A 27685-nucleotide genomic window follows, 5' to 3' on the forward strand; every position below is an offset into this window, starting at 1 on the left:
TACCGGCCGATGTGGCGAGCCATTGATCCCGGAGACCATTTGTTTCCAACGGTGTACCTAAATCCGAAAGCTCTCGAGCTTACATAGTGCGAGCCGATCACGAATGTAATGTCCAATCCTCGAGCTTCGAGTCTTTGGGCTTACGAGCGATTAAGCTTGTTACAGCTTTCCTTTCTTGTCCGAGCTTACTTGTCCCTTTTGGCTCGGTAAAAAAAATGTAATGAAAGGATTGCTACAAACGCGTGTTCATAAATTTTATTACTTGGCTTTTATATTATATAGATAAAAAATGTAAACGCGTTTATATCTTCTATATCTTTTTTCAAAAGACACAAATTATTCTATTATTTCATACATATTAAATGCTATTTAATAAAAGATTTTCCCACTAAAAATAACTGAGATATATATATATATATATATATATATATATATCAGATATATATCTCAGATATATATCTGATATATCTTATATATCTTATATATATCAGATATATATATCAGATATATATAAAATTTTGAAAATCAAGAAATGAGCTTATTATATAAACATATGAATATGATTCTGTTTCAATTGCATTGAACGAGTTAGAAAGTGCAGCGCGCTTAACATGAGACAAGTTCAAATTAACAAAGAAGAATCTCAAAACAGATAGTCTATCACGCGGGCATGATCATAAGTTACGACTTGCCAGATGACTGGACGATGTAGAGTTTACGAGGTAGTGCTTAGACAGCAGGAGTTAGTTCTACCTGGCAGTAAAAGGAGCAGTTAAAGTGTTCTAAAATATTGCCTAACGCGCGCCTTGAAGCAAGCTCATGTGCTGACCGCGAGGATTCCCAATCCCGCTTTCATTTTTTTATACTATCCGTAATCGCACGAAATTCAGAGAGTTTTAAAATAACAGAATATTTTGTCCAAAAAACTTGGCATTGCTAAGTAAGTATGCATGCGAATATTTCACGTAGAGATGTGTATTAGTTTGTTGAGACATATAATAATATAAGTGAAAAACACAAGTCTCAATAGCAATATAACACGATATTTTCGTAGGCATTCATCGGATAATAATATCTTTAACGGTTTTAAAACTTGTGACACTATGCGTATTTATTATGATGTTTATTACTAGCATCGTCGTCAGTTCTTAGTGATCTCTCAAAAGGTCGCGATTCTGTAGTTAGACTTCTGTCATCAGTAATTCGTAATTGGTAAGAATTAATCGCAGTTAATTTCAAATTTACCCATATTATAGTAAGTTCTGATTGTAACAAATCTTTTAAAGATATTTCTACCATTATATGATATATTTCAAATAAATTTGATACGATGATACATGTAATACGCAAAATATGAAAGTATAATTTCTTAGTCACGGTCCCATTCAGGTATCACTATCACTGAGTGCGCGTAACCTTGTGAGAGAGAGAGAGAGAGAGAGAGAGAGAGAGAGAGAGAGAGAGAGAGAGAGAGAGAGTCTATCCTTTAAAAAGAAAGGCAATACATTATAATATATTATAATATACTATTTCACTTGTAATCCATTAACAAATCCATTGCCTCGACATTAAAATAAAAAAATAACTCACCGGCCGATGCGCAACAGCGAAGTTGTGACACTGCGTCGATCTGTAACGTACAAATATTTTTACATTAAAGCAGTGTCCTAGATATTCAATACTTGTAAATAATTATATCGCGCCCGTTGAATTTTCAAAACATCATTTCAACAAATATCTGATTTTAAAATGCTAATGCAAGAAACAATCGCGGCGCAAGCGATTGCATATTTCTGCATTAACTTGTTCGCATAATTAATCCTTAAACGAAAAATCTTGCAAGTAATAATACAACCGTACGAATAAGAGAGAGACGCGACGTTCGTGACGTAATATGTCTTCTCGTATATGCCGGAGATCGAACTCCGAAATTGCGAAATTGCGCCGGAGTTAAACACCTAACTTCGAACGAGTATCACGTACTTATGGACGAATCAAGTCGCGCTTGAAAAAGTGACGGAATCCGCCACAGGATTGACACGATAGCAAAATAATAAATAGCAGAGTAATAATTACTCACCCCACGGTTGCTCCGCTGCCGCCCGATGCCTCCCAGGCCCCCTCCTCTCCTCGATCCTCCGTTGATCCGTTGTCGCATCTCCGTCGACGCTCTCACTCACGACGTTCACGAAAATCAACGATATCGTCGCCTATGACCGCGCGACACTTTGCACGGCACTCCCGGTATTAATCTCGCGACGCGGCGCATACTTAGTTACACAGCGAGCGAAAGAATTACGAACGAAGCTGTACGATAATACCGATAATACGATCCGCTTGACGCCCGTGACGCTTGACGTTCCGCAGGCAGACGCTAAGATGGCGGAGAGAATTTCGTAAATCGCGCGGCCAACTTCACTCGCCGGGAGCAACTGTCGCGAGGAGCAACAACCAACAACGCTACACTTGCTGCTAGTGAGGTGATTTTAATTAACGGCAATTAAATCATCGATTTATGAACCACTGTGTCTATCTATCCCACACGATCGCCAAATATAAAAAACGATCGATTAAATATGAAGTTAAACATACGACGTTAAGAGACTGGGCTAATTAAACACGTCGCGGCGTTACTCAAGTTAGGGCCCGCTCGATTCCTCTTTATCCGTGTTCCGAAAACTTCATTCTGAAGCCACGCGACGTGCGACATGGACGCGAGTCAAGTTGACGGTTGAGAAAAGCGAGACCGATCATTCGAAAGAATGTAATCGAATGCGATATACCTCAATATCCATATAAATTCCGCGAAGCACATGAATTAAATGAACATTCGATGTATCACAGTTTTCTCGCAACCTAAACAATCGGATCCGGCCGCCGGCGATTCGTGTACCTCCGCGATGGGCGCGATGTGATCCGAGAGCAACGACGTCACAGCGGGGTCGCGAGCGCCGCGGCCGCGGTAAACATAAGTAGCGGGGATAGAGCGGAGAGGTAGGCCGACCGAGCACACCGAACGCGCGTCGCGTCGTGCCTCTACCCCCACTCTATCGTCACTACTCATGTTGCCGCGGCGCCCGCGACTCGCGACCACCTTCTATTATCATTATTCTCGGAATGCAACGCTAATTGTAGGAATGTAAGTAACCCCTGGTTTCCATGCACGCGTTACCGCGCGTTGATTGCGCGTCATACGCGCGCGTTTGAAAAAAGCACGCATTTGATTGGCGTAACTTATGGAGACGCATGTTTGTCGCGCGGAAACGCACGCATGGAAACCCAGGGGTAATACACGAATCGCCGGGTCCGGTGCAGCAGGTGAGATCACGGAAAACTCAAAACTGTGATATATCGAATGTTCATTTGATATATGTGCTTCGTGGAATTTATGCGTATACCGAGCGAGGTATGTCACATTCGGACTTTCAATTACATTCTTTCGAATGATCGGTCTCGCTTTTCTCAACCGTCAACTTGACTCGCGACTCGCGTCTCGCGTCGGCGTCGTGTCGCGGGGCTTCAGAATGCCGTCGTTTTCGGAACACGGATATGAAAGATACGGAACGGTTACCCTAAATCGAGTAACATCGCGCCGTGTTTTAATTAGCGATCGCAGTCTCTGTTAACGTCATACGTTTAACTCGTATTCTGATATTCGGCGATTGTGGGGAATACGTAGGCAGCGTTCATAAATCGATGATTTGTTTGCGGTTAACCAAATCGTTTCGAGTGTAGCAAGTGTAGCGTCCTCGCGACAGTTGCTCCTGGCGAGTGGCTAGACTGAAGTTGGCCGCGCGATTTACGAAATTCTCCCCGGCCCCCGCCATGGCCGCCATGTTAGCGTCTACCTGCCTGCGGAACGTCAACAAACGTCAAGCGTCACGGGCGTCAAGCGGATCGTATTATCGGTATTATCGTACAGCTTCGTTCGTAATTCTTCCGTCGCTGTGTAACTAATTGTAAGTATGCATCTCGCGTCGCGAGATTAATATCGGGAGTGCCGTGCAAAGTGTCGCGCGGTCATAGGCAACGATGATCGGGTGCGTTCCACGTAACGCTCGCGACGCTCGTGGAATCATTTCATCCTTGTTGTTTGTCAAAAATGTTAAACAACGAAATGATGCTCGCGAACGTTGCGAGCGTTAAGTGGAACGCACCTGTCGTCGATTTTCGTGAACGTCGTGAGTGAGTGAATGCGCCGACGGAGATGCGACAACGGATCAGCGGAGCTGATCCTCGAGGAAAGGAGGAGGTGGCCTGGGAGGCATCGGGCGACAGCGTAGCATCCGTGGGGTGAGTAATTCTTATTCTGCTATTTATTATCTTGCTATCGTGTCAATCCTGTGGCGGATTCCCGGGATTCCGTCGTGACACTCGTTGCTCGTTCGAGGTTAGGTTTGACTCCGACGCAATTTCGCAATTTCGGAGTTCGATCTCCGACATATACGAGAAGACATATTACGTCGCGAACATCGCGTCTCTCTCTCTCTCTCTTATTTGCACGGTCGTAATATTACACGATTTTTCGTTTAAGGATTAATTATGCGAACAAGTTAATGCGGAAATATGCAGCCGCTTGCGCCGCGATTGTTCCTTGCATTAGCATTTTAAAATCAGATATCTGTTAAAATAATGTTTTGAAAATTTAACGGGCGCGATATAATTATTTATTTCAAGTTTGATTATCTCTTGAACCCTGCTTTAATGTAAAAATATTTCTATGTTACAGATCGACGCAGGGTCACAACTCCGCTGTTGCGCATCGGCCGGTGAGTTATTTTTTTTATTTTAATGTCGAGGCAATAGATTTGTTAATGGATTACAAGTGAAGTAGTATATTATAATATATTTTAATCTATTGCCTTTTGAAATGGATAGACTCTCTCTCTCTCTCTCTCTCTCTCTCTCACACACAAGGTTACGCGCACTCAGTGATAGTGATACCTGAATGGGACCGCCGCTTCTCCAGTATCCTGGTTGATAACTATAAAATCACGGTTCGGTATGCCCAGCCTACCCCTCACTCGATCTCCACTACTCATGTTGCCGAGAAGCTGTGGCCGCATTCTGGGCATCACTAATCGCGCGGCAATAAACCGCGAATGTTCATTAATTGTTATGAACGCTCGGTATTAAGAGCCCGAACAGACAGGCCACTTTGTAGTGTCATAGATAAGCACAACATCCGTCAATCAAGTTTAAAATTAAATAATGAACAGATATTGTTTTGTCATAAATTAACTGTGGAACAATAACTAAATCTATAAAGTTTTGAATATAAATTCAAGATATAAATTCAAAACGATTAAATTACTTCTTTAATCCATAACAATTTTTACTGTGGTGATGGTTTTCTGTATTTTTTACTGTACAAGCAACATAATATTAAATTTACCTAGTTAGACGATAAAGGTTTAAGTGTATCAATTAAGTTTACGCTTGTTCTAGAAATCTGTCCATGTAGTAGCATACTGTTTTCTTTTTGTCAGAATCCATTCTAATTAAAGTACAACAAATCTAAACCGGACAGAAAATACTGATACCGTGAGCAACGTCTTCAGCACGCAAACATTCTTTCGATCGAAACTCAAACACTTAATGTAATAGACACGCGCGTTTGCGAATCTGAGAAACTGGGCGTGATTCGTTGGTTCGTGACGTTTGCGTTTATCTATTGCGCAATATTTGCGGGTGGATAATTGAATTAGGTATCCCGGGCAATGCGTTCTTCGGAACGGCAATTAAACATTCACGGTCGAGCTTGATCGTTGGTATCGTGCGATATTACATAAGATTTAACGGCATTCTTACGAATGCGTTGTATGTCGGAAGATCACGCGCACAACAGCTTGAAACCCTGACCTGGAACGGATTTCTCCCATAAATCTATCGCCTTTCTTCCGGCGAACGCGCCAGTGCTCTCGCGTTGCGAAATCGCTGAGTCGCCAGTAGATGTAACAACCAGTTTATATAGGGCCATAAGATAATAAGAAAAATTTAGAAAGTGGTGTTATTTTACGTTTATTAAGACGTTAGGATTTTTGCCTTTATATCAAACTAGTTGTAAATTATAATACAAAATCTACCCGTTACATACAAAATGATAATTTTTGTAAACAATATAGTTAAATCAGAATTTATATATAAAACTGCAATTTTATAGTACTGCCTTACCTCATCTCGGAGCATCGTTTCTACAAGTTAACATGTGTATATGTGCTTTTGTGATATTTATTTATAATAATGTGCCGCTCGACTCATTGTCGCTCAGCCGCACTTAAGACTTTACCGCCGGCTCGTGCAAACAGATATTTATAAAACGCGAAAACGGCCGGTCGCGAGGTACGCCCAGCCGAATATCCTGGGAATAGATCTCGAAACCTAGTTATACGATTTATTCCGAGCCGGGTCGCCAACTGTAACTTTGCTTTTTGGGACAATCGCGTACTTTTCTTTGTTATAAAAGATATCTCCAGTATCATGTGCGAAACTGTTAAGAGATAATTTTTTTGCAAGAGAGAATTGAGTATTATTAACTATATCATAGTAAGTTAAAGTATATAAGATTTGCGCAAAAATTCAATTAAATATGTAATCAGGAAATGATTCTTTGTAAAAAGCATAATTAATACAAGTTTTAATAAGATTTACAAAACATAGACATTTCGACATATTGCAATATGCTGCAAGCTATCTATCCGCAAATGACTTCCCGAACCGTCTTGCGTGCAACGGTGAATTAAACGATCGTGTGTGCAACACGTAAAGTCTATTCTTAAACGCAGAACACGTGAGTCACCGGTTTTCGAAATCTCTGGGTGACATAAGCTCATTAATTTAATCAGCGATGCACGCAATTTTGAGAAAAGCAAATTTTTGCAAAAAAAACCGCGAATTTCTGAGGAAGCTTTGTTATTTCGCTATTGGACAAAATTACATTTTTAGATTTCACATATTTCTAAGAACAAGAATACAATTTTGAAAAATAATATTGTATTTATCATTACATAAAAATATATTGCGTAATTATATATTAAACATTAAATGTTAAATTTCTGCACACTTATAGGGAACATTAAACATTAAACATTAAATTTCTTATACTTATGAAAACTAAGATAATATTTTAAAGAAATAATTTGAACATGTGTGGAATTTATATATTTTCAACATATGTAATTTTAAAAAATTAGAACTAATTAAATTGTAATTAAAGACTAACAAAAAGTAATTATATAAATATTTAATATAAAATCAAATATGCTTGGTGGCTCGATGAGTAAGGAATCTTAACACAAGTTTTAATAATCACGCTTAATTTACCTAATATTAATTTACATCACAATTCCAGCTGATATACGTTGCTTGACTGTCGCTGTTAATAACATTAATGTCACTGCTCGCTTGACGCACATTAGCCTGTGACGACATTAATGAGGCGATTTATTAGCATAGTTTGTACTGCATGCAAGTCAGATGAATTGCAGGATTTCAACAAGGCTGATCACTGTTGTTATGCAAAATACCTGTTACCTTAAGCAAAGGTGACAATGCAAATCGTCACATATGACATCATATTATTGCAACATGTTTAGTTGCTTCGGATACAATTATCTTCTTACACGCAAAAACTTTTTACAGTATACAACCAAAAATATAAAATTCTTTCTAGTTTTAGAGACGGGATGGGTGTAGTATTTATTTCTTTTGTGTCATTTCCATATTTATCAAATAATGCTGAAAATATATTCTTCATTTTTCGTGAAATAACTTTCAGTTATTATATTAACGATATTAAACGTCGTTCGAAATTTTAATGGCAATGTACAACGTCGATGAGCAGGAAGAAGTTGAACCTCTTGCATACGGATTCACGATGCACCAACATTCAAGCAGGGTACCTCGAATAAATATACACGTGTGTGTATATACCTTAATGATCTCGGAGTCCGATACGTAGGAAGCTGATTACTCATCGCGACGTCTATACCGAGCGTTTAGCGACTTATTGTGCCTGGTTATTGAACCCTTGGGAGAGTATCCATATCCCTCTCCCTGTTACCCACACTCTCCGCTCCACTATCCAGCTCTTCTCACAGCGCACCTCCTGCCTACCTCAGCTGTTGTATTCGCGGATACATGTATACCTTCCATTATAATTATATACACCCGGTATACCGGTATCTACGCGCATTCAAACAGGTTACATAAGATTCTATGGAAGGATAGAGAAATAAACACAGAGAGAGAGAGAGAGAGAGAGAGGGGGGGGGAGGGAGGAGAGGGAAAGAGACAGGGAGAATGAGAAGACGCGTAAGGGAAACGCGATGACACGAAGTTTATTAGGTAAGGTCCATCGGGACCACCTTTCAGTTAAGTACGCCGTGCACGGAATGGAGATAAGTTTCGACGTTCCGGTAGTATACCGTCTACTTTCTCCGGTGGCTGATTAATTTCCTTGGAAAAACAGGCCCGTAGATCAACTTCATTTTCCACAGAATAAACACAAATGGAAACAAATTCTTATTTTATTTTGCCCGTGCGAAGATAAAAATAAAATTGATTAAATTTTTTAAGGAAGTGAGTTAAGTCTTTACATATAGACGAAATGATTAACATTATACACGATGGCGCACGTAAAAACCGGCTCCAAACGCAAGATACTGTTATAAAAAAACTGTTAGCAGCCAGTTTTATGTGCGCCACTCTATACAACTCTAGTTATTTTGTTTAATGTATTCTTAACAGCTTACGATATAAAAAAATATTCTCTAAAGCACTCTTAAAAATAAAGAAAAATATATTTTATACAAATAATAAGAGATATGTTTTAATGTGGCAGATACGAAAAGTACTCGCCGATCAATTATAGCTTACAAATTAGTTACAGAAAATTCTTTATTAATTTAATATCGCTACGATTAAATACTGCGTCAAGCAAGCGATTTTATTGATGTAACATTCGAAAAAGCTGCTTATATATCGTTCTTCCGGAGGTCTCTTCAATTTGTTATCGCACGAAACTCTCCCCGCCTCTTTATATGCGCGAGACACGGATGACCGCCTAGGATGCAGCTACACGCAAATTAATTTCGCGAGCGCGCAAGGCGCAACAGCCTGCGTGAGAAATATCGCGAATACGCATGCGGCGGTATCTCATGCGCGTGGGCGAACAGTTGCCAGGCATTACCGCAAAGATAAACGATTCGTTACCCACGCGAAAGCTGGCTACCTTCTTCCTATCTGTCCCTTTTTCTGCATCTACAAGTTACATAAATTCGATCGAAATATATCTACCTGACAAGTTCTCTCGGCTGCAGCATTATTTTTTTGATGCAACTGCAGATGCCGGATCTGCGCAATTTTATGAAAATCATCTTATTATGTTTATCGTTTCTTCGATTTTCGTACGCGTATCTTATATTAACTACGCGAGATAATTGCTGCGAAAACAGTTCTCGTAGATGATTATTCCGTGATCTAAATCAACCGCCATGGGTGGCACGGAGTTGCTTGTCGTCGCTCGCTATTGTAATGACAGGCGATTCGCCACGGAGACCGCAGCTGGGCACGGCTCTATAATTTAGCACTTTTCGAACGATAATGATCAGCAGAGCCGGAAACAAAGTATGAATTTTTGAAGAAACAAAAAAATCGTAAAAATTTCAAAAAGATATTAAATTATTACCAGTCTCTCTAAATTTCATATCGTTATCGCTTTATAAATTATCATCGAAAGAATTTCTGGCGAGCTATTTGTTGCGTTGATTTAAAAAGCTTTAGAGATAAATTAAGTTCTATATGTGTAGAATAATTTGAAAAGATAAGATCTTTTATTAAAAAGCATCACACAGAGCATATGTATATGTTGCAATCATATCTTACTCTTTTGAATGCTAGTAATATATCCTATTTTAATTAAAATATCAATCAATGATGCATCTATATCTTAATTACACTTAATCGTGTGAATAAGTAACTTATCTAAAATCTAATAATAAGGCAATGTATACATATAACTAGTAAACAATGCTTATACACAATATCACACTTTAAAAGGTTCTGTTCATCATTATTATTATTATTAGCGTTATTATTTTATCTCGGCACGCAATAAGTGGTTGGAAATATTATGAACTAACGTCCTAAATTGTCTCTATTAAATTCGACCAAAACCAACCATAATTTACACGATAAATTTTTCCGATATGGCCAACGTTATGTTTACAGGCAGGAAAAGCCAGTTTTCGTTTATTAGTTCCACCCTGCACAAGCGTGTCTGTAACTTATATGAACTTAGGGGCATACGTGTGTACGGCGCGGCGGCGGAGAGAAAGAAAAATCGAACCATACGTGAGACGGACAAGCGGAGAAAGGGAGGAGAGTGCGGTAAACGTATGATGTCATTTTGCGGTTCGCGGAAATTCCGGAGTTTCAAATATTGGAACGCATATCTCTGCGGGCAAACATTTATTTAACTCCCGTCCCTCCCCTCGGCCTCGTCTCCCCAAATCCTCGTGTCCGAGCGATTCCAATTCTCCTGCCCCCCTCGCGCCTTTCCTCTCATTCAGCTGCCACGCGTTTATTCAACGTTTCGCGCGAATGTGCCTTTGAACGCACAACGACTATGGCGAAATGCAATCCGATTGAAGGCGATGCATTGAGTGCATATTGACGTAGTAGCGTCGATTAATGGACTGGAAGCGATCTTGTTTCCAATGTGTGTCTGCACGAGACCATTTCAGTCTTGATCGCCATGAAAATGAAGATTGCGATGTATGAGACTACGTCACATAACGCTCTATGCAGCGAGGAAAATTGATTGATTCTGATCGAAAGTTGATTTTAAATTCCAATTTAAACATTTGCCAACGTGTATCTAAATCTATCTTTTTGAGAAGTAAATAATGTGTAATTATATCCTATGTATGTAGTACAAAACAGTCTTTCTAATATCTTCTAGCATTTTTTCTGCAGCTAATATTAATATTTGTTTAAAATTAAGAAGCATAAATGAAGAAAAACATCATCAGTTTTGAAATCAATCAATGACTATGTTATAATATACATAATTACATAAAATTTTTCCATATCTAATGTAAAATTAGAGTTAGAATGTACGCTACCATGTGTGAGTGATAGGATATTAAGAATCTATATATGATGATATAATTCTCTCTCTCTCTCTTTCTCTCTCTCTCTCTCTCTCAATAATATGGAAAATGATGTGTGAAAGCTCTAAAAAATAATTACACATTATTGGCACAATTATTCCTTTTTTGATCTTATCTTGTCATTTTCGAGATCAAAACAGAATTAATAAATAAATTTTCAATGGATTGCAAGGTATCTTTTCACGTGGGAAGAAAAAATGACGAAAGTAAAAATAGCGCGCTTCCGCGTTTCTCGGTGTGTCATTGTTTGCCATCACATATTTGATGTGGGTGAGCAATTGCGTAGGCTCGAGGAGAATGGAAAGTCACCGAAAAGACACGATCTCGAAGTTCTCAAAGGGAAACTAAATTTAACACCGTACATGCCTCGCCCTCCCTTGGGAGTTTACCTGCGTTAATACACAACGAGCACGGTTAGCCTTCACGGCGTTAACGTGAATTCGATACGCAAACCGCAAATATACTGCTGCAACCGCCGTGCATTCTCAACGACGGAAACCAGCGTCTGGTTCCTCGTATATTGCATAGTGGAATATCTCACCACTAAATATACACAAACAGAATACTTCAAAACGATGCTTCAAAAATGCCCGAAAGCGCATACTTGACATTTTAATTGCTTATTATCGTGATTGGATGAAAGCAATAAAATTATTTCGCCATCTATCTAAATACAATATTATTTTGGAAAAATAAACTCCAATTTGAAAATTCTGCTTCTAGCGGTTTAAATAATTGAAATCATTAAATTATTGCTCTTGCGTTATACAATACGATTGTCTCAACCTACATTAATTAAACCAGTGTATTTAACGAAAAGTGTAAAACGTATAACTCTCTTTTAAATTTACTCCATACACTATGTGTATGTGTAGTCAAATAAATTACATTCCGTTGCAGTATTTCAATTAAAAACTTTTCCCCCGCAAGCGAAAACACTTTAACGATCGTTCGCAAAATGGCTCGACGCAAGCTATTCCTCTGTTTTATCGCGACGACTTACATTTAAATTCAGTCTGCGGATTATTCCTTATGTTGGATGCACTATTTAGAAGAAAATTACCCCGTTCAACGCACACTTGGCGGTCACAAACTAGACGCGCTAATTACTCGACTCTGTAGAGACTTTTTGCGCGACTTTTTTCAACGTATTTGCTACATTACTTCGAGGTGAGTTTTCATTTAACAAGAGGCAGTCTGCCCAAAGTGCCATTAGCTTTTCTTTCAAGATGTGTCGCGAATATCCCCGCTGCGATTGCGCCGCATGCGGGACACGCACACACACACATTCTCTCTCTCTCTCTCTCTCTCTCTCTCTCTCTCTCTCTCTCTCTCTCTCTCTCTCTCTCTCATTTTCTCTCTCTATCTCCTCTTCTCATCTAAATATCCTTCATTATTCGACTCTATGTTCTACTGCTGTCCACTATGACTCTACCGCTGTCCACTATGTAATTATCCAGGGTCCAACCGCGAGAGGCTCGTAAAGACACAAGGTCTATCCCAACAGGACAAACTTCAGGTGGCATGCAAGAAAACAACTGTCCCAGGGTGCAATTAAGCAGGCACAAATGGCCTCTATCATTACGTGCAGTTGAAGTAAATTACGCGGAAACTCCTCTCTAGTCGGAAAGTCAAAAATAAGTATCCGCCGTATACCGCAAATCTAAAATACCTCGAAAAGAATCGTAAAACTCTTAAGAGTACAAATAAAATTCCAAGAACATAAGCGCGTATTGTAAGCTGCATTTTTTTATTTCGCTTATAGTGGCCAATAATGATGAAGTTACTCATCAGCAATTTTTTAAAATGCGTCAATGATTATTCGCAATATAGATTATTGGCGACACTTACCTTTCACCTTCGTGAAAGCCCTCAAACTCTTCCTGTTGCTCGTTGATGGAGGCCTCGAGGTCCAGGTAAGCGCCATAATCGCCGCCCTTGTACAGTTGGAGTGCCGTGTCATCAAGCTGCAACACAGGTAGCAAGATGCGTTGAGAAACGCGTCAGTTTTGCGTGCACGCGGCCGGCCGCGGTGGTAATCGTGCCGCGGAAATTATTACCGCGCCAATGGCGATCGTTAGCCGGTTTTCGCGTAACCACCGTCCATTCAAGAGCCGCATCCGCGGCGGAATAAAGTCGGCAAAACGCAAAACTCTTCGACAAACTTGCGACTTTTATTACGAGCACGCGCGAAAATTGTATCGATAAATGGAGAAAGAATTAACTCTTAAAATTCTTTATGATAAAGAGAATATGTTTTTGGTTTGGTATATTTTATGTTAAAACACGAAGAGATGTTTTTATAAAAAACTTCCATCTGTTTGATGTAATGTAATTATTTAAGTAGAAGAAAAATGAACAATTTTTTTCAAATTGTGATATATACATTGGTGCTTCTATTTATGCATTCTATGCAATATATACTTTTTATTCTTCGTGCTCATCGTCTAATTTTTATATGTCACAATTTATATTTACACTGAAAATTTATATACAATTGACAAAATATAAGTAAATCTCGGTAAATGCAGAGAAAATATTACATATTTACATAATTCTGTTAATTTTGTAAATTTTTTTTACATTGTATTTTAATTAAGAAATCGAATAGTTTTTGAATAAGTTACGGTTACCGTGAAAAATACTTTTATTAGAAAAAAAAAAGATTTCTCGAAAAGAAAATGCCCCTCTTAAATCGCATATTCAATTTGATAGTGCGATCAAGTCCACTACATTGATTCGCTAATCAGAATGAACGGTTTCTTTTATTGAAAGATCAAGGTTTTCGGAGAAGGAATTCAATGCACGTGTAAGAGTATTACGGGTCAACAATCTGGGCTAATGCGGCTAATCTGCTAAATTTATCTGCGGATCAGTTGGTCCATGCATACGCCATTCCCATACGCGAGAGATGATAATCGCTTAGTTTAGAATCAGGTAGTTCTCACTAAATATGAGCTCCTCGTCTACACTGAGAGAAATGTTTTGTTGAAACAACCAAATTTTGTTACAGTAACAAAATTTGGTTGTTTCAACAAAACATTTCTCTCAGTGTATATATGTATCATCTTAAAATATTAGAACTATAAATAAAATCAGAAGGAATAAATACGTATCATTCTTTATTACATACGCGCAAAGAATAAATAGAATAATGAAATTTTTTTATTTTTTTCTAAAGATAATTATGGAGGCTTTGGTATTTTCTTGTTTGTTGATTTGTTCCCGTGGAGTATTAAAAGAAATGAAACTGAAAATGTGTGTTTAACTTGAGGTTTAACTTTATATAGTGATGGATTCGATTGCTCGATTACTTGGTTCTATCCTTTTGCTAGTCCTATCTTCGGAAGTTTGCCATTTCACTATTCACGCGCGTTTATCAAAAAGAAATCACAGTAATGAAAAACGCTGAGCTCGCAGAAGCAACAAGTTGGCGTATCCCTGGTTTTGACGATGCGACGCGTGTCGCGCATGAAGAAACGAAGAATCGCAGGGTCGACAAGAAGCTTCGTGTCAGTGGAAGTTCGCGACCCGATCAAATCAAATTCTTTACGGACCTCGGAATTTCTCAGATCACGATCCGTTGTCGACCTTGTTAAATCTTCCGCCGCGCCGCGCCACGCCGCTGCGCGCCGAGGAGACCCGTAAAAATGTAACAGCCGGACGATCGCAGCGGGCGACATAAATCTCGCGCGATCACGTGTCCCCTAATAGCTGAACGAGCCGAATCGACCGGCGATAAATTGCCGGAGGTAAGTAACCCCGATGAGAACGACGACTTTCTTCCGGCGCGTTCTTTTTTTAGGTCGCTTCCTTCTTTCACGAGATTAAGATCCGCCAGGTCCAGCGCGGCACGTTGCCAGCGGGGGATAACGGTACGCCAGGGAATAACACGCACGTTTATGTAAAATGAGACGAGAGTGAGAGCAATATAGACAAACAATAGGTGTTCTAAATGTCGGAGCCAAATCTATTTTTTCTGATATGTCTGTGGTACAGTGTTATTCAAAAATTAACTGCTATATTCATTTATCGCTATGCGAGAAACAATCTAGTTTGGGAAGAAAATGGATTTGTAATTAGTAACTTCTATATATATAACCAATTATTTTAATATTTGTAAATATAGATAGATCACACTATGCATTTCTCATTTACTATTTAGTTCGACAGCTGAGCGAAATTGACGGCCAAGATAAATCTTCCAGCTTAAAAGAAAATTGTTATATGATCTTTCTTTCAAATCATATGATAGAATCAATATCATTTTTGACAATCAGCAAGATGTAACACTCGTTCAGTTATGGACGTTATGGTAGCAAATAAATGTTTTGGGATGCAACTTGAGATTTATATTTGTAGTACGGTCGAGTCACGATAATGATTCCGTTTTCTTCCACATGCTGCTCCACTACTTAAATCGAATAAAAATAAAGCAAAAATACGAGAAATGTTGCTTATAGCTTATGTATTCTCAGGTATATATTGCGAAAAAAACGCAAGTCTCAAGTCAGCAGACTTTATAGTAAATAAAGAACGGAAAAGAGAATGATCGCGTCGTACAACGCACTGTCCAGGACATTGCGACGCCGCGCCGCGCCGCCCGCACCGACGCGAGATTGAAAGCGACCGACACGGCGCGAATACGTTGTGTTGACCTATATTTCTAAAAATCTCAGCTTTAAAATAGTACGCCGTCGGCAAAGCATCTCACTAAACGTGGTGAGATGTCGGTGAGTCGCCGTCTTACGTTGCTGCCCTGGCTGGGACGTACCGCATGCGGTGGAAACCACACGCCAATTGCGTAATACGCCCGGTATCAGTTTCGAACGTGATCTTCGCCCTTACGCACCAGTTTATCGGAAGGACGCGTTATCTCGATACACCGTTTGTGTGTTGAATGCCAATTGAAGGCAATTACAATACTATGAGCAAATTAATCTTTTATTACTGAACACTTATTTGATAAACTATTGCAGTAAGTGTAATATACTTCTTAGTATTTTCAAAACGAAAACGATAGTACGCACTTATTTCATAACCACGATAATAAAACTAATTACCCCATATTTTTTAATACCCTAAAAAATGTTTTACAAGTATGATCCATCGCATAAATAAAATGGAGATTAGAGAATCTAACAATTTACATAAGCTAATGAAAAGTTATTCCTCGCGATTATTGAGAATTTACGTCACGCTTGTGTAAACGACAGTTAACGATTCGATGAATGGAGGGATGTTATTGAAACCAAAATTAGAATGCCTAATGTGTTGGCAAAAATATATTCTATTGATTAAACTGTTGTTTTTTTCCGTAAGGTTCCATTCAAACGATACCTCAGAGCTGTATATCAATATAAATTTAGTTCTCTGTATATTTAAAATATTTCAGTATCGTTAAAGAGCTGTAAAATTATATTTTAACGTTTAATGGATACTTTAAAACACCTAAGATGCAATTCGAATGTTATAATAAAATACAAAATACAAAATACTTTACAAATAATATTTTTATTTATAATTTGATTTTCTATAGTAAATCGCAATAAATATGGCAAACGACACTTTACACGGAAACGCGATTTTTGATCTCCAGTCGGGAAGCAGTAGTCGAGCAGTACGTGTTGACATAACAGTTCAAGTAGCATGTAAACGTCGTTTCTGCACTACGTCGGATAGAGCTTCCCTTTTCTCCGAATGTATTTTCACGGACATTCTCTCGTTGCGACGTGTTTGTCCCGCAGGGTTTTCCTCCTTTCGCACATACCTGTAGGATCACGTTGTTGCCCGAAGCCCATCGAATAAATCGCAAATTCCCTGTTGTCGTTCGTCTTTCTTCTCCAAGTTTCTATCAGTAGCGAATCTCCCTACGTGAATACATAACCGAGAGAGAAACGCTGATTACGAGTCTCGTGAGTCTCGTTGACGTTGCCAAGACGAAATTTAAAAGTATCCGGTCGCATTTGTGAACTGGTTACAAGCGGAAAATACCAAACACCAGCATGATTTGGAGGGGTAAAAGCTTTAGTGGTGTAAGTCTAATTTTTTTAAATATTGACTCGTGTGCATACATATGCAATCTATACAATATATAAATTGCATTTATGCACGAGTCAATATTTTAAAAAATTTGACTTACCTTAAGGCTTTTACCCCTCCATTTAATTACGAAAGCAACATTTTTACATTGATCGATATACTCATTTTTTAAATGAATGCATTGTCAATTAAGAAATTTCTGCTTTGTAACTGGGTTTTAAACGATAGGCTTAAAGTTTCAAAAAATTAGTAAAGCTGCTTATTAAAATAAAGCTTTATTTATCAATAACGGAATTAATTTAAACGCAATAGTTTCAAATTAATATTCTTTACTCAATCAATAATCTCAATTGATTAAGTAAAGAATATAATTATACTGCAGAAGTAATTTTAAAACTAAGTGATTCGGCGATCTATAATTTCTCACAGTTACTGCATAAAGTTGAATTTCAACGGAGACCATGTCGTAAACAGGAAAGTACTGCCATTTACTGTGGGAGTAATTAAAATATATTAACATAAGAGAGAAAGAGAGAGTACTTGTCCAAAGTGTAAAGGGTACAATCGTGGGAGCTCAGGGCTCAGGTCATTCCTATTAATTAATACAATTAAAGTAAAAATAGATTTTAAGGATATGTCGGAAATATCGCGAGAGGCAAGAATAACGAAACCTGAGAAGCCGCGAGACAATTAACTGCAACGCTATTCGTGTTCTGGCGGAGTCGTTCTGCTCGACTGTGCGAAACTTTCACGACTATCTTCCTTTTTTCTCTTTACATTGCACGCCTCGAGAATAAATCCATGCAAATTTATTCGCGTTAAAGACAAGTTAAAGAAGCAGTTCGAAATAAGTTTAAAATAAAATGTTGACGTACGTCAGCTTTGAGAGGAAACGGACGTCTTACAAAATACTTTAAAGGTAGGTGAATTTTAGTGCTTTATTTGTTAAACTTCAGTAAAAAATTAGGAATATTTCGGTATTCAGTCCGTTTATTCTCGTAATATTATAAAATGGAATTCGTATAATTCAATGAAAACATTCAATGAAAAAGTACTTAACTATAATACAATATAATAAATATAAAATTAGTATAATTAATTTATATTACAATTATGAGATTTATAATATAACGCTCAGATGAATCTTTATTCTAAATAATGTAACTCAATATGCTTTTCTCTTCTCATTGTTTCCAGTTCAATATTTGCTCTTCCGAATTTCATCTACATTTTGGTACCTCAAAATAATTAAATCATAATCTTGACAGTATAAAAATTTGTATTTTTCTTTTCTCTAGTTTTAGTCAAATTTACGCGATAAGTAATAACATTCTTAGACATTGTAAATCGTCGTTTATTTAATCGCGCAAGAATGGCGTGAACGAAGCTACATAGACAAGCGTTGTTACACCTTCTAGGAACTTGACAATCGCGGTGTAACCGGTCGTACTAACAGCCGTTCCTATCTTACTCTCTCCTTTCCTTCCGCGATTACAGATGATTATAGGTAACCGCATTTGCGATTTCTTGCGTTAAAACCCGACAAACGCGACCGCCGCGGCGGCTTGCCCTTTCTTCGGTCCATTCGTTCGAGCAGAGACATTGATTATGGCTCAACCGTGTCATTCCGATAAAAACTGTACGACGACGTAAAATATGGAAGATTGCTTCTAGAGAGTAACATAAAATATTGTATGAAAAAAGTTAAGACCAGGCAAAATCTATCGAGCTATATTCATCTAGCTGGATAAAATTAGCTAATGTTTACTAGAACAAAACGTTGTAAGACATCTAGAAATAGATCCAGAATAAACGAATATATTGCATAAGTGTCTCTGACGTAAATAATTGAAAGCAGGCATTTTCTCTCTAATGATCTTTCAGTAAAAATTATTTCGATACTACGTTCCGGAACTAACGCAGATAATACGCACATGCAAACGCTCTGTGAGTTATCTCGATCGAATTATCAAGATAGAAACTATAACGGCACAAAAAATGGAGAAAGAATCGAAGGGTATATGCTTCCGTTAAGACCATGGAAGAATCCGAGTGATAATGAGCTTGGCATTATCTTATTGCTGTGGGAACCGTGTAAATTTGTGTAAAGCGCCGTGGGTTATTATACGTGCGTGGAAGATAATGCAAATTACGGAAAGATACAAACACCGCAATATGCATTCTTTTATCCAGATTTACCCCACAGTGCAGAGAATTATTCTTAGCAAAAATATGAATATAAATAAAAGATTATGTTCGAGCTGTACATTACGATTTTTATTATCTAACGAAATGAGAAATCTATTTCTTCAGAATTTTAAGTATAATAGAGATAAGAATAATTAGGTAGTGTAAAGTGAAATGTAATTTTTACTGGTCGCGGCAATAATAATCAGAGCAGATGATTAATATCTTAGATATAACACGTTACAATTTATCGTATATACCAGTGTTATGATATTGAACGTTTGCGCGATAATACTGTAAATTTTGCACGTCAGCTTTTCCTCTATCTAATCCTTTGATGCCAACTTGTCCATAACTACAACTAGCCACTCTCTCCTAGCAATTAGATACGTATCGCGTGCGTAACGGCCGAATGGTTTAAGTGCGACTGAATGAGAATTCTTCCCTGCAACGTGGCTCGAGCAACATACGAGAAGTCACTCGTGAGTATAGTTAAATGCATTCCATTCGCACTCTACGAAGAATTCACAGCGGGTAGCTTCCTACGCGAAAGGTGAAGTGCGCGTATACGCGTTTCGAGGCAAGTCGAGCATGACAAGCCTCTTATCAACTATATAGCGAAATCGCGTCTCGCGCAACGGGCTAGCCCTTTCGAAGGTGAACAAACTGCCGTCTAATTTTAACCTTCCCCAAGACGATGCAGAAAAATAATCGCAGTCGTTGTAGGATTTATTGACAATGTGGCGAATCGAGTTCTCCGCAACGTTCAATCATTCATGAAGTAAAACAGGTTCCATTGAGACTCTTGTCGAGCGCCTTGCATCAAAATGAAAGTGAATTTATGCGTCTCGACGCATGGTTCGATATATTTCCTATTAAAATTTCCATGCATGTGACGTGTGATTAAAAAGAAAGTAATAACGATTTGAAACCGAATATTAGTTTGTGCGAATATATATATCTTTTCACGACGCTAATGGCGATGCTGTCAGAATTAAACTTCAGCGTTTTGACAACCGTGAAATAAGGACTTTACATTTCATTGATATGAAGATTAGAATTGACGATAAAAAATTAAAATGTGCAATATCAAGTGAACATGGCGCGCGAGTGGTTAATAGTTAAGCAAGCAGGTTTCATTAAAACCGTAGTAATCTCTTTCTTGACATTCCCTTGTAATAAGGAAATGAAGGTGTCTCTATCTATGCGAACGCGATTCTGAACCCTCGAGGGCTCGCTTTTTAATACAGGTGTGACACTTGAGACGAGGACGAGGCAGAGAAAGATAAAGAAATATACGAATAATCTCAGTTGGAAGGTCTTTTTCTTTCCCGATAGCAGCTCTCTCTCTCTCTCTCTCTCTCTCTCTCTCTCTCTCTCTCTCTCTCTCTCTCTCTCTCTCTCTCTCTCTCTCTCTCTCTCTCTCTCTCTCTCCTTTTCCGCTCTCTCTCTCTCCTTTTCCGCTCTCGAGTGTTTCGATTTGAAGAACTCGCCGCGAGAGAACTCCTTTGTTCCTATTTCACAGCTTCTTGCGCGATAAAGAACACGCTCTCGAGGGCTACCGCACCTCGGCCCCGGGCTTCTTTCTCCGCCGCGCATCTCTTACTTCATCTCGTATATATTGCGCGACGAGGCTACCCGTTCATCTCTGGTTTCTCCCGCACGCGTTTCAGTTTACTTCAGATTGTAGCCGCTATTTGTAAATCATCGCGCTTACTCGAAGCCCGAAGCATTTGGTTATTCTGTACGCTTTCGTAAGCTCCGGTTTTGCATCGGTGGCTATACAGTTTCGTAATCCCCTGAATGATAGCGGAAAGTGCACATACATCTGTTGCTATTAATGTAACTGATAATCTTCTATTCAATTTGCGTGAAAAAGATCGAAACGAACGTGTGGTTGATGACAGGTGAAAAATTGAATTAATTCTCAGTGAATTCTATCTCATAAGTTAATTAAAAAATTGCATATAATAATTTAATAAAAAGCGACTTTATCCAGTCTCTATCAATATGAGTAAAAATCATATTTTACTAATGAAGAATATCGGTTTTTCATAATCTATTAGAACTCTTAAAAAATTAATTATTATTTTGAAATAGTAAAGAAAATTATCAACGGAAGAAAAAAGCGATAAAATAAAAGTCACTTCCAGGAAAACTGCTTTTGACGCTCTGCTTTCTGAGCGGATGTTGGCATGTGAGATGTTTATATAGCTGCAACAGACCGACCAACCAAAGCGCCAAGTTTTTCAAGAGTCAGTGTCCTTGAGATCCGGACGATTCTTTATAGACTTTTCAAGGATACCGAGTTCATGGACCCGCGCGATTTCTATCAAATAAATCACAATATCTTTATATCTTTATATCTTTTGCGCTAAGTTTATTAATCAACCGAATTGGATATAATACTATTAATTGGAAAAAATGTTAATTAAGAAGAAAGTATCGTTATCGGCGACGATTTAATTACAATAGTGTTGTCATTAAAAAAATCTAAGGAAAATAATAATTGATCCTTTCTCAACACTTTCTATATAGCAATTACATCTATGCAGAAGTTACTGTTTCAATTAATAAAGCAATTAATAGTTGCACTGCTAAAACGTCAAAACCATACAAACCAATCACTGATGAAATTGTTACGAAACGCTACGTTGCGTTAATCACTGTAGTCTGTTAAAGTTTCGTGGGAACAAGGAACAAACGGCTTACCTAAGTTGAAATAATTGAACCATTCTGCAAATCAGAGGAACTACTCCCATGTTGGAATCATGGAGAGAGAGAGAGAGAGAGAGAGAGAGAGAGGGGGGGGGGAGGAGGGAGAGAAAGTAAATTGACATATATTGCATTTACATGTGCAGAAGCGAAACAATTTTCCTTCATTTTGAGATTCTTTTCAATTATAATTATGGATAGTGTATATACAATAAAAGTTATCACTATGTTATAAGAATTCACAAATTTCGCAAAATAGTTTATCTACAAAATGTGCGTATGTTTATACATTACGTTAAAATGAAAAAATTATTTGATTCAAAATCTAATTAAAAATATTTAATTTCAACATTTTTAAAAGATATTTTCCAGATTTTTATAGCTATTACTATTAAAATTATAAATAAATAGAATTTTATTTATAATTTTGCATTATATATACATATATGCATATATATAAAATACAATATGGTACTTATCAGAGAAATTATATTCTAATAGAATAATACCGCAAACCGGAACTTGCGAATAAAACAGTATACTCTGTCATATTAGAGAGCTAACAAGAAAGAGTAACTTTCAATGCGAAAATATGAAGCGATTTTTAAATGCTGTTTTCCAAAATTTGAAATTACTTTCTATTTCTGACATGCTTCATACAGCTTTTCAATCGATGGAAAAAGTAGCTGAGAATTTCCGCATACTTAATGTTACTTAGTCATGTTCCTCAAACACTGAAATTAATTAAACTTCACGAGAATAGCACTCCGTAAAACACGCCGGCTGGCTATTCATCGAGCTCGAAACGATCATCTCGACACTTTCCGCAAAAGTACGAAGTATTTTCCTATCTCATGCTTATAAAGGATCTATTCGCTTCGATAAAACTTAATGAGTTGTACCACAAAAACGCGTTATATGGCGTTTTACTGGAAATAATTTTGCAGTAACGAATTAATTAACTGGTAAATACTCTTCATGTGGCAGTTATTTAAAAAATAGTTACAAATAAGATTATACAATACATTATAATATCTTTTCAATTAATTTTTGCAATTAATGTTATATCCATAATTAAGCATTCTTCTTTAACATTTTAATTATAGTGATTTTTTTAGTTTTTATCGACAACGTGTTTAATATGCATGAATAGTAAAAATATATTGATTTTATTTTGTATCGATAACTGTTTTTCTCCCGTACAACAACATCCAATTTTCACAAAGTAAACGCTTTCGTGTTTTTTTTTTTTTTGGAAACGCAACTACTAGTTTGCGAATTGACGGTTCCATGGATTTCCTCCGACACGATATCTTTGTAAATCATTGTAGCAGAAAAATGCACCTCTTCTCAAAGATAAATATTTCGACCTGAATTTCGTGCACATCAGTGACTTGCAATAGGTAAACAAAATACGAAATAATAATATGTAACTGCTATTTTACATCAATAATAATCTCGGAGTTTCAAAATTCAATATTTAACTTATTTAATATTAGAGTTATATTAAATTGCGTTAGTTGAAAGTTAGCGTCCCTAGTGATGGAAATTACTAACACAGTATTGCAATGTATGCAACAAAAATATATCATTGTAGCTTAATTTCTAATTGGCCTACTTTATTGCTTTATATTTGATAATTGAATAATTCTTGCGCAAGCATAATGCATAATTTTACTATTCCAAAACTAAATAATCAATTTCTTTTTAATGATTAGGTGATTACATGAACAAGACGTAAAACTGCTTCAATACTTTCGAACCAATTTTCACGGTTGCTCGATTAGCGCATTGAACCGAAAGATTTTTCGAGATGACTCAATAACTCAATAACGAGATCTTTGTATCATCTATTTTGCGCTCTGAGCAACGTGTCGTTTTATTTATCGCGTGAGAAAATCGTGTTTTTTCCGTCGCAAGTAAGATCTTTGAAAAGTAAGATCTCTTACCCATTCCGATGCAAATCCGCCTCTTGCCCTTGTTCTCTCCGATCTAACGTATAAAATCGGATCGATCCCTCTTACGTTATGTGTCACACGATCTCACGCACCTTCAGATTATGACGTGCTTTTGTACGCGAGCAAATTGGAGACAACGCGTAACGCCGATACGCAAATCTGAAAGGCTTCACTGAACTCTCATGTGAGGGCTTGAGAACTATGCTAAACAGCTGCTGTTTATGATCCTTGAAACTGCACTATCAGGGCTGCGTTAGAGAGAACACCCTTTAGGCTAAACAAAACTTATGTAAACTCTTTCAGGCACAGATCGATATAAGAAACAAATTTAGAGAAATATTTGTTATGGTGTACCAGTGTTATTAAATCTAAATATCATATACCTTAAATAATCTAGAATTTGGACTTAATTTCTTGTAAATAAAAGATTGATTAATTATCATTTTTCTTCATATTTCAAATGTCAGCATCAGACATTTTGATAATTTTGATAAGCTTTGTAGGTACTCAGATTTCGATGATTTCTAATTTAGGAATTTAGAAGAGAGTTTAATAGCGGTTTAATTGATTTAAAGCAATTTACAGAAGTTAATTAAGTTTTTGAAGTTGTTGAAAAAGTAAGCTATTAAAGAAAAAGGAAAATGCTAAAAGCTATCAAATTAATTATCAATGTGATAGATCAGCAGAAATGCGAGGACATTGTTAATTAATTTTGAATAATGTAACGCTGTAACACGTTACTATGAATACAATGCTACAGTTTATTAACAGTAAAAGCTACATTCATGTGATATCAAACGCACGAAGTGATGTAACACCTTTTACGCGTTCACGAGTGTAAAATAAGTTTGCGATTAAATTACCTGGACAGCTCATTGCCTCGCGTTAACACAAGCCAACCATGCTACTGTGCAAACTATAAGCAAGCCGAAGAAACGGCAAAAAGATGTAATTACACGCGTTCTACACGCATACAAAAGCGTCTTGCACGCGTGGATATGTAGATAGTACCTTAATCGTCTTCAATGGGAAAATAAGTACCCAGAGATCTTGATACGAGACGACATCTCAGTTATATTGCAGATTTAACAATCATTTAATAAAGAGATAATTTTACACCAGTAACGGAAATAATCACGGAAGTAATTTTCTAGTCGTGTATCATATTATTACTGCCAATCTGACGAAAGTATGAAAAGCTATTAAACGTAATGACAATCCATCATTTAAATACACATTTATAACCATAATCAAATGTTTACACGCTTGTAATTAAATATTTAGTAATAAATAGAAACGAAAATATTTTAATATTCTTCATTATAATTAAGATGCTTAAAATTTTATAAAAATTGAAATATTATATTAATAAGAAAATAGAATGTCTGTTTGTCAGTCTTAATATTACTTCTTTTTGCATTATGATTATTATCAAAAATCTGAAATATTTTAGCACATATTATATTATTTAATGTACTACAAATTTAAGAAATATAATATAATATTAAAACATAATTATTAAAGGAATATTTATAATATTTGTCATATTATTGTGCAACACAATATTTTGATACGTAGTTACATCCGATAAAAACCAAAGAGGTGAACACGACGAGTATTTCGAATGGACATATGTTCCCTTCACCGTTGTTGCTCTAAAAGTCTAGAATCTCTTCTCAAAGGCGATAGCATCTTGAAACAACGAATTTCCTGCCGTCACCGCAACGCACGTACACCCACACGTAAAAATAAACGCGTGCGTGATAAGGAGTTACGTTATTTTTCGAAATATACTCGTCCGGCCACGGCACACCCAAGCAGCGTTCCAATTTAAAGAAATCAGCATATTATCTTGCCTTATCTGGTAAAACAATCTTTCCTCTCATCTTCGCAGACGCGATGCCACCTCCTGCATATTACCTTCCCGCATTTCGCGCGCGCGCGCATATATGTGCGCATTAATAAATGGAATCGTGCGCTTTCACTGCGATTTGATTGAATCGCGCGTGATCGCACCCGGAGGACTTCGCGGGAGGAAGTTATTAACCGCCGGGTATATCGAGGTGAAACCTACCTTCGTGTGCTCGCACCCACCGACTCAACGTACGACCCAATTCCGAGAGACAATGCAACGAGACACGTGTACTCGCGTCGCGTGACCCGGCCAGTCGATTTTCTTCGTTTGCATTTCCGTCTCTCCCACGGATAAAAAACGATTACTTAGGTTCGATTCTTTCAGTGTGGGCGACTAATTTACGCCGGAGAACCACTTTCTCGGTTTTTTATCGGCAAACGATTGAATATATTTCGTGTAAGTTATTTCAAATCGAAATGGTTCTGACTTTTATAATATTGTACAGAAATTTTTTTTCTACGTTGAAATTTTACAGAAGTTCTCTTTCTATTTCAATAGAGGACGGTAAAACGAGAAATGAGATATAATTTTCATACCTTGTGAGAGAGCATTAGCGAGGAATACTTTGTGTGTAATGACCAATTAACTTCATATCACACGATAATTCATTTTTTAATGTAAAAGAGCTATTAGAGAGTTGAAATGAATCCGGCAAAGAAGAGGGAAGGTAATATTTGCATGTGAAACCTCTCTTATATTTGATGATATCATTTTATAACACATGAACATAATACGTAGTATATGTACATATGCCTGCATGAATAGAGTATAATACACGTGTTTTGACAAGCGTTTCTCTACGAAATGCAAATAATGCTCTTGTATATATTCGTCGTGACGTTAAGACCGAGACCAAATTCCAAGTCGAGAATAATCATGATGTTACAGCTTTGATATAATTACTGCTATCGCGCTAATTTATCTCTTCGTACTATTCCATCGAATTTCATTTGATTCTAATGACTATAATATGACAATTATACTTCCAGACTTTACAGTTGTTTGCTAATTGCTAACAAATTTGCTTATATAACAATCTTTATCTCATTAATTACTAAAATTATAAATATAAGTATATCCTGGAATGATTATGGCCAACGCAATTAAAGTAATGTTAAGATTTAGGAAATTATCTAGATATTAATATTTATTTAATATCCTTGTATTAAATAATGATACATTATATTAATTTATATCATGAAGTAATAGCTTTTATTAATAAGAGGATTACTTACTTTAAGAATGAAGCTGTAATAATATCATTATAAATGCAACAAATCCATGATAATATTATAATATATACCTAAGGAGTCAAATCATCATGCACATATTCTCATAGGAGCGTTTAACCCTTAAACCCTTAGAAGCGTATACGGCTCAAGGTAAGCCGTGCCTATCTGGATCGTTACAGCCGACCTTACGTAATGTGCGGTTCGACTATTCGCAACGAACCGTGGGTTATGATATGCGGCTAACTATGCGCCTAACTATAGCTACTTTGTGCCGGCACAATAGGGAAATTCTGGAGTGTGAAATGCAGGAGATACATCGAAATGAGAGAACAATGAGAGCCTATGACTTTAATAAGGCTTGGTTTTAGTTGGATGAACCGGAAACAAATTTTCAAACAGATGCAATTTTTGTTACAAGTACACGAAGTTAAAGTTCAACGTTAGACGCTAAGGCATTGTTGA

The 27685-nt window shown here is 37.2% G+C and overlaps 1 protein-coding gene across 3 annotated transcripts in view; it reads right to left on the reverse strand.

Annotated features, from left to right (window-relative positions):
* Fhos (Formin homology 2 domain containing) overlaps positions 1 to 27685 on the reverse strand; it is a 133572-nt gene that overhangs the window by 81070 nt on the left and 24817 nt on the right. For all 3 annotated transcript variants that reach the window (XM_071714971.1, XM_071714972.1, XM_071714969.1), the window contains exon 2: positions 13026 to 13141. In XM_071714971.1, the coding sequence (XP_071571072.1) occupies positions 13026 to 13141 (116 nt within the window). The remainder of the gene's footprint in view (positions 1 to 13025; positions 13142 to 27685) is intronic.

Source organism: Temnothorax nylanderi, unplaced genomic scaffold (assembly GCF_030848795.1).
Source record: "Temnothorax nylanderi isolate EJ_2023f unplaced genomic scaffold, tnyl_v1.0 TNYL_tig0151_pilon, whole genome shotgun sequence".
Taxonomy (NCBI): Eukaryota; Metazoa; Arthropoda; class Insecta; order Hymenoptera; family Formicidae; genus Temnothorax; species Temnothorax nylanderi.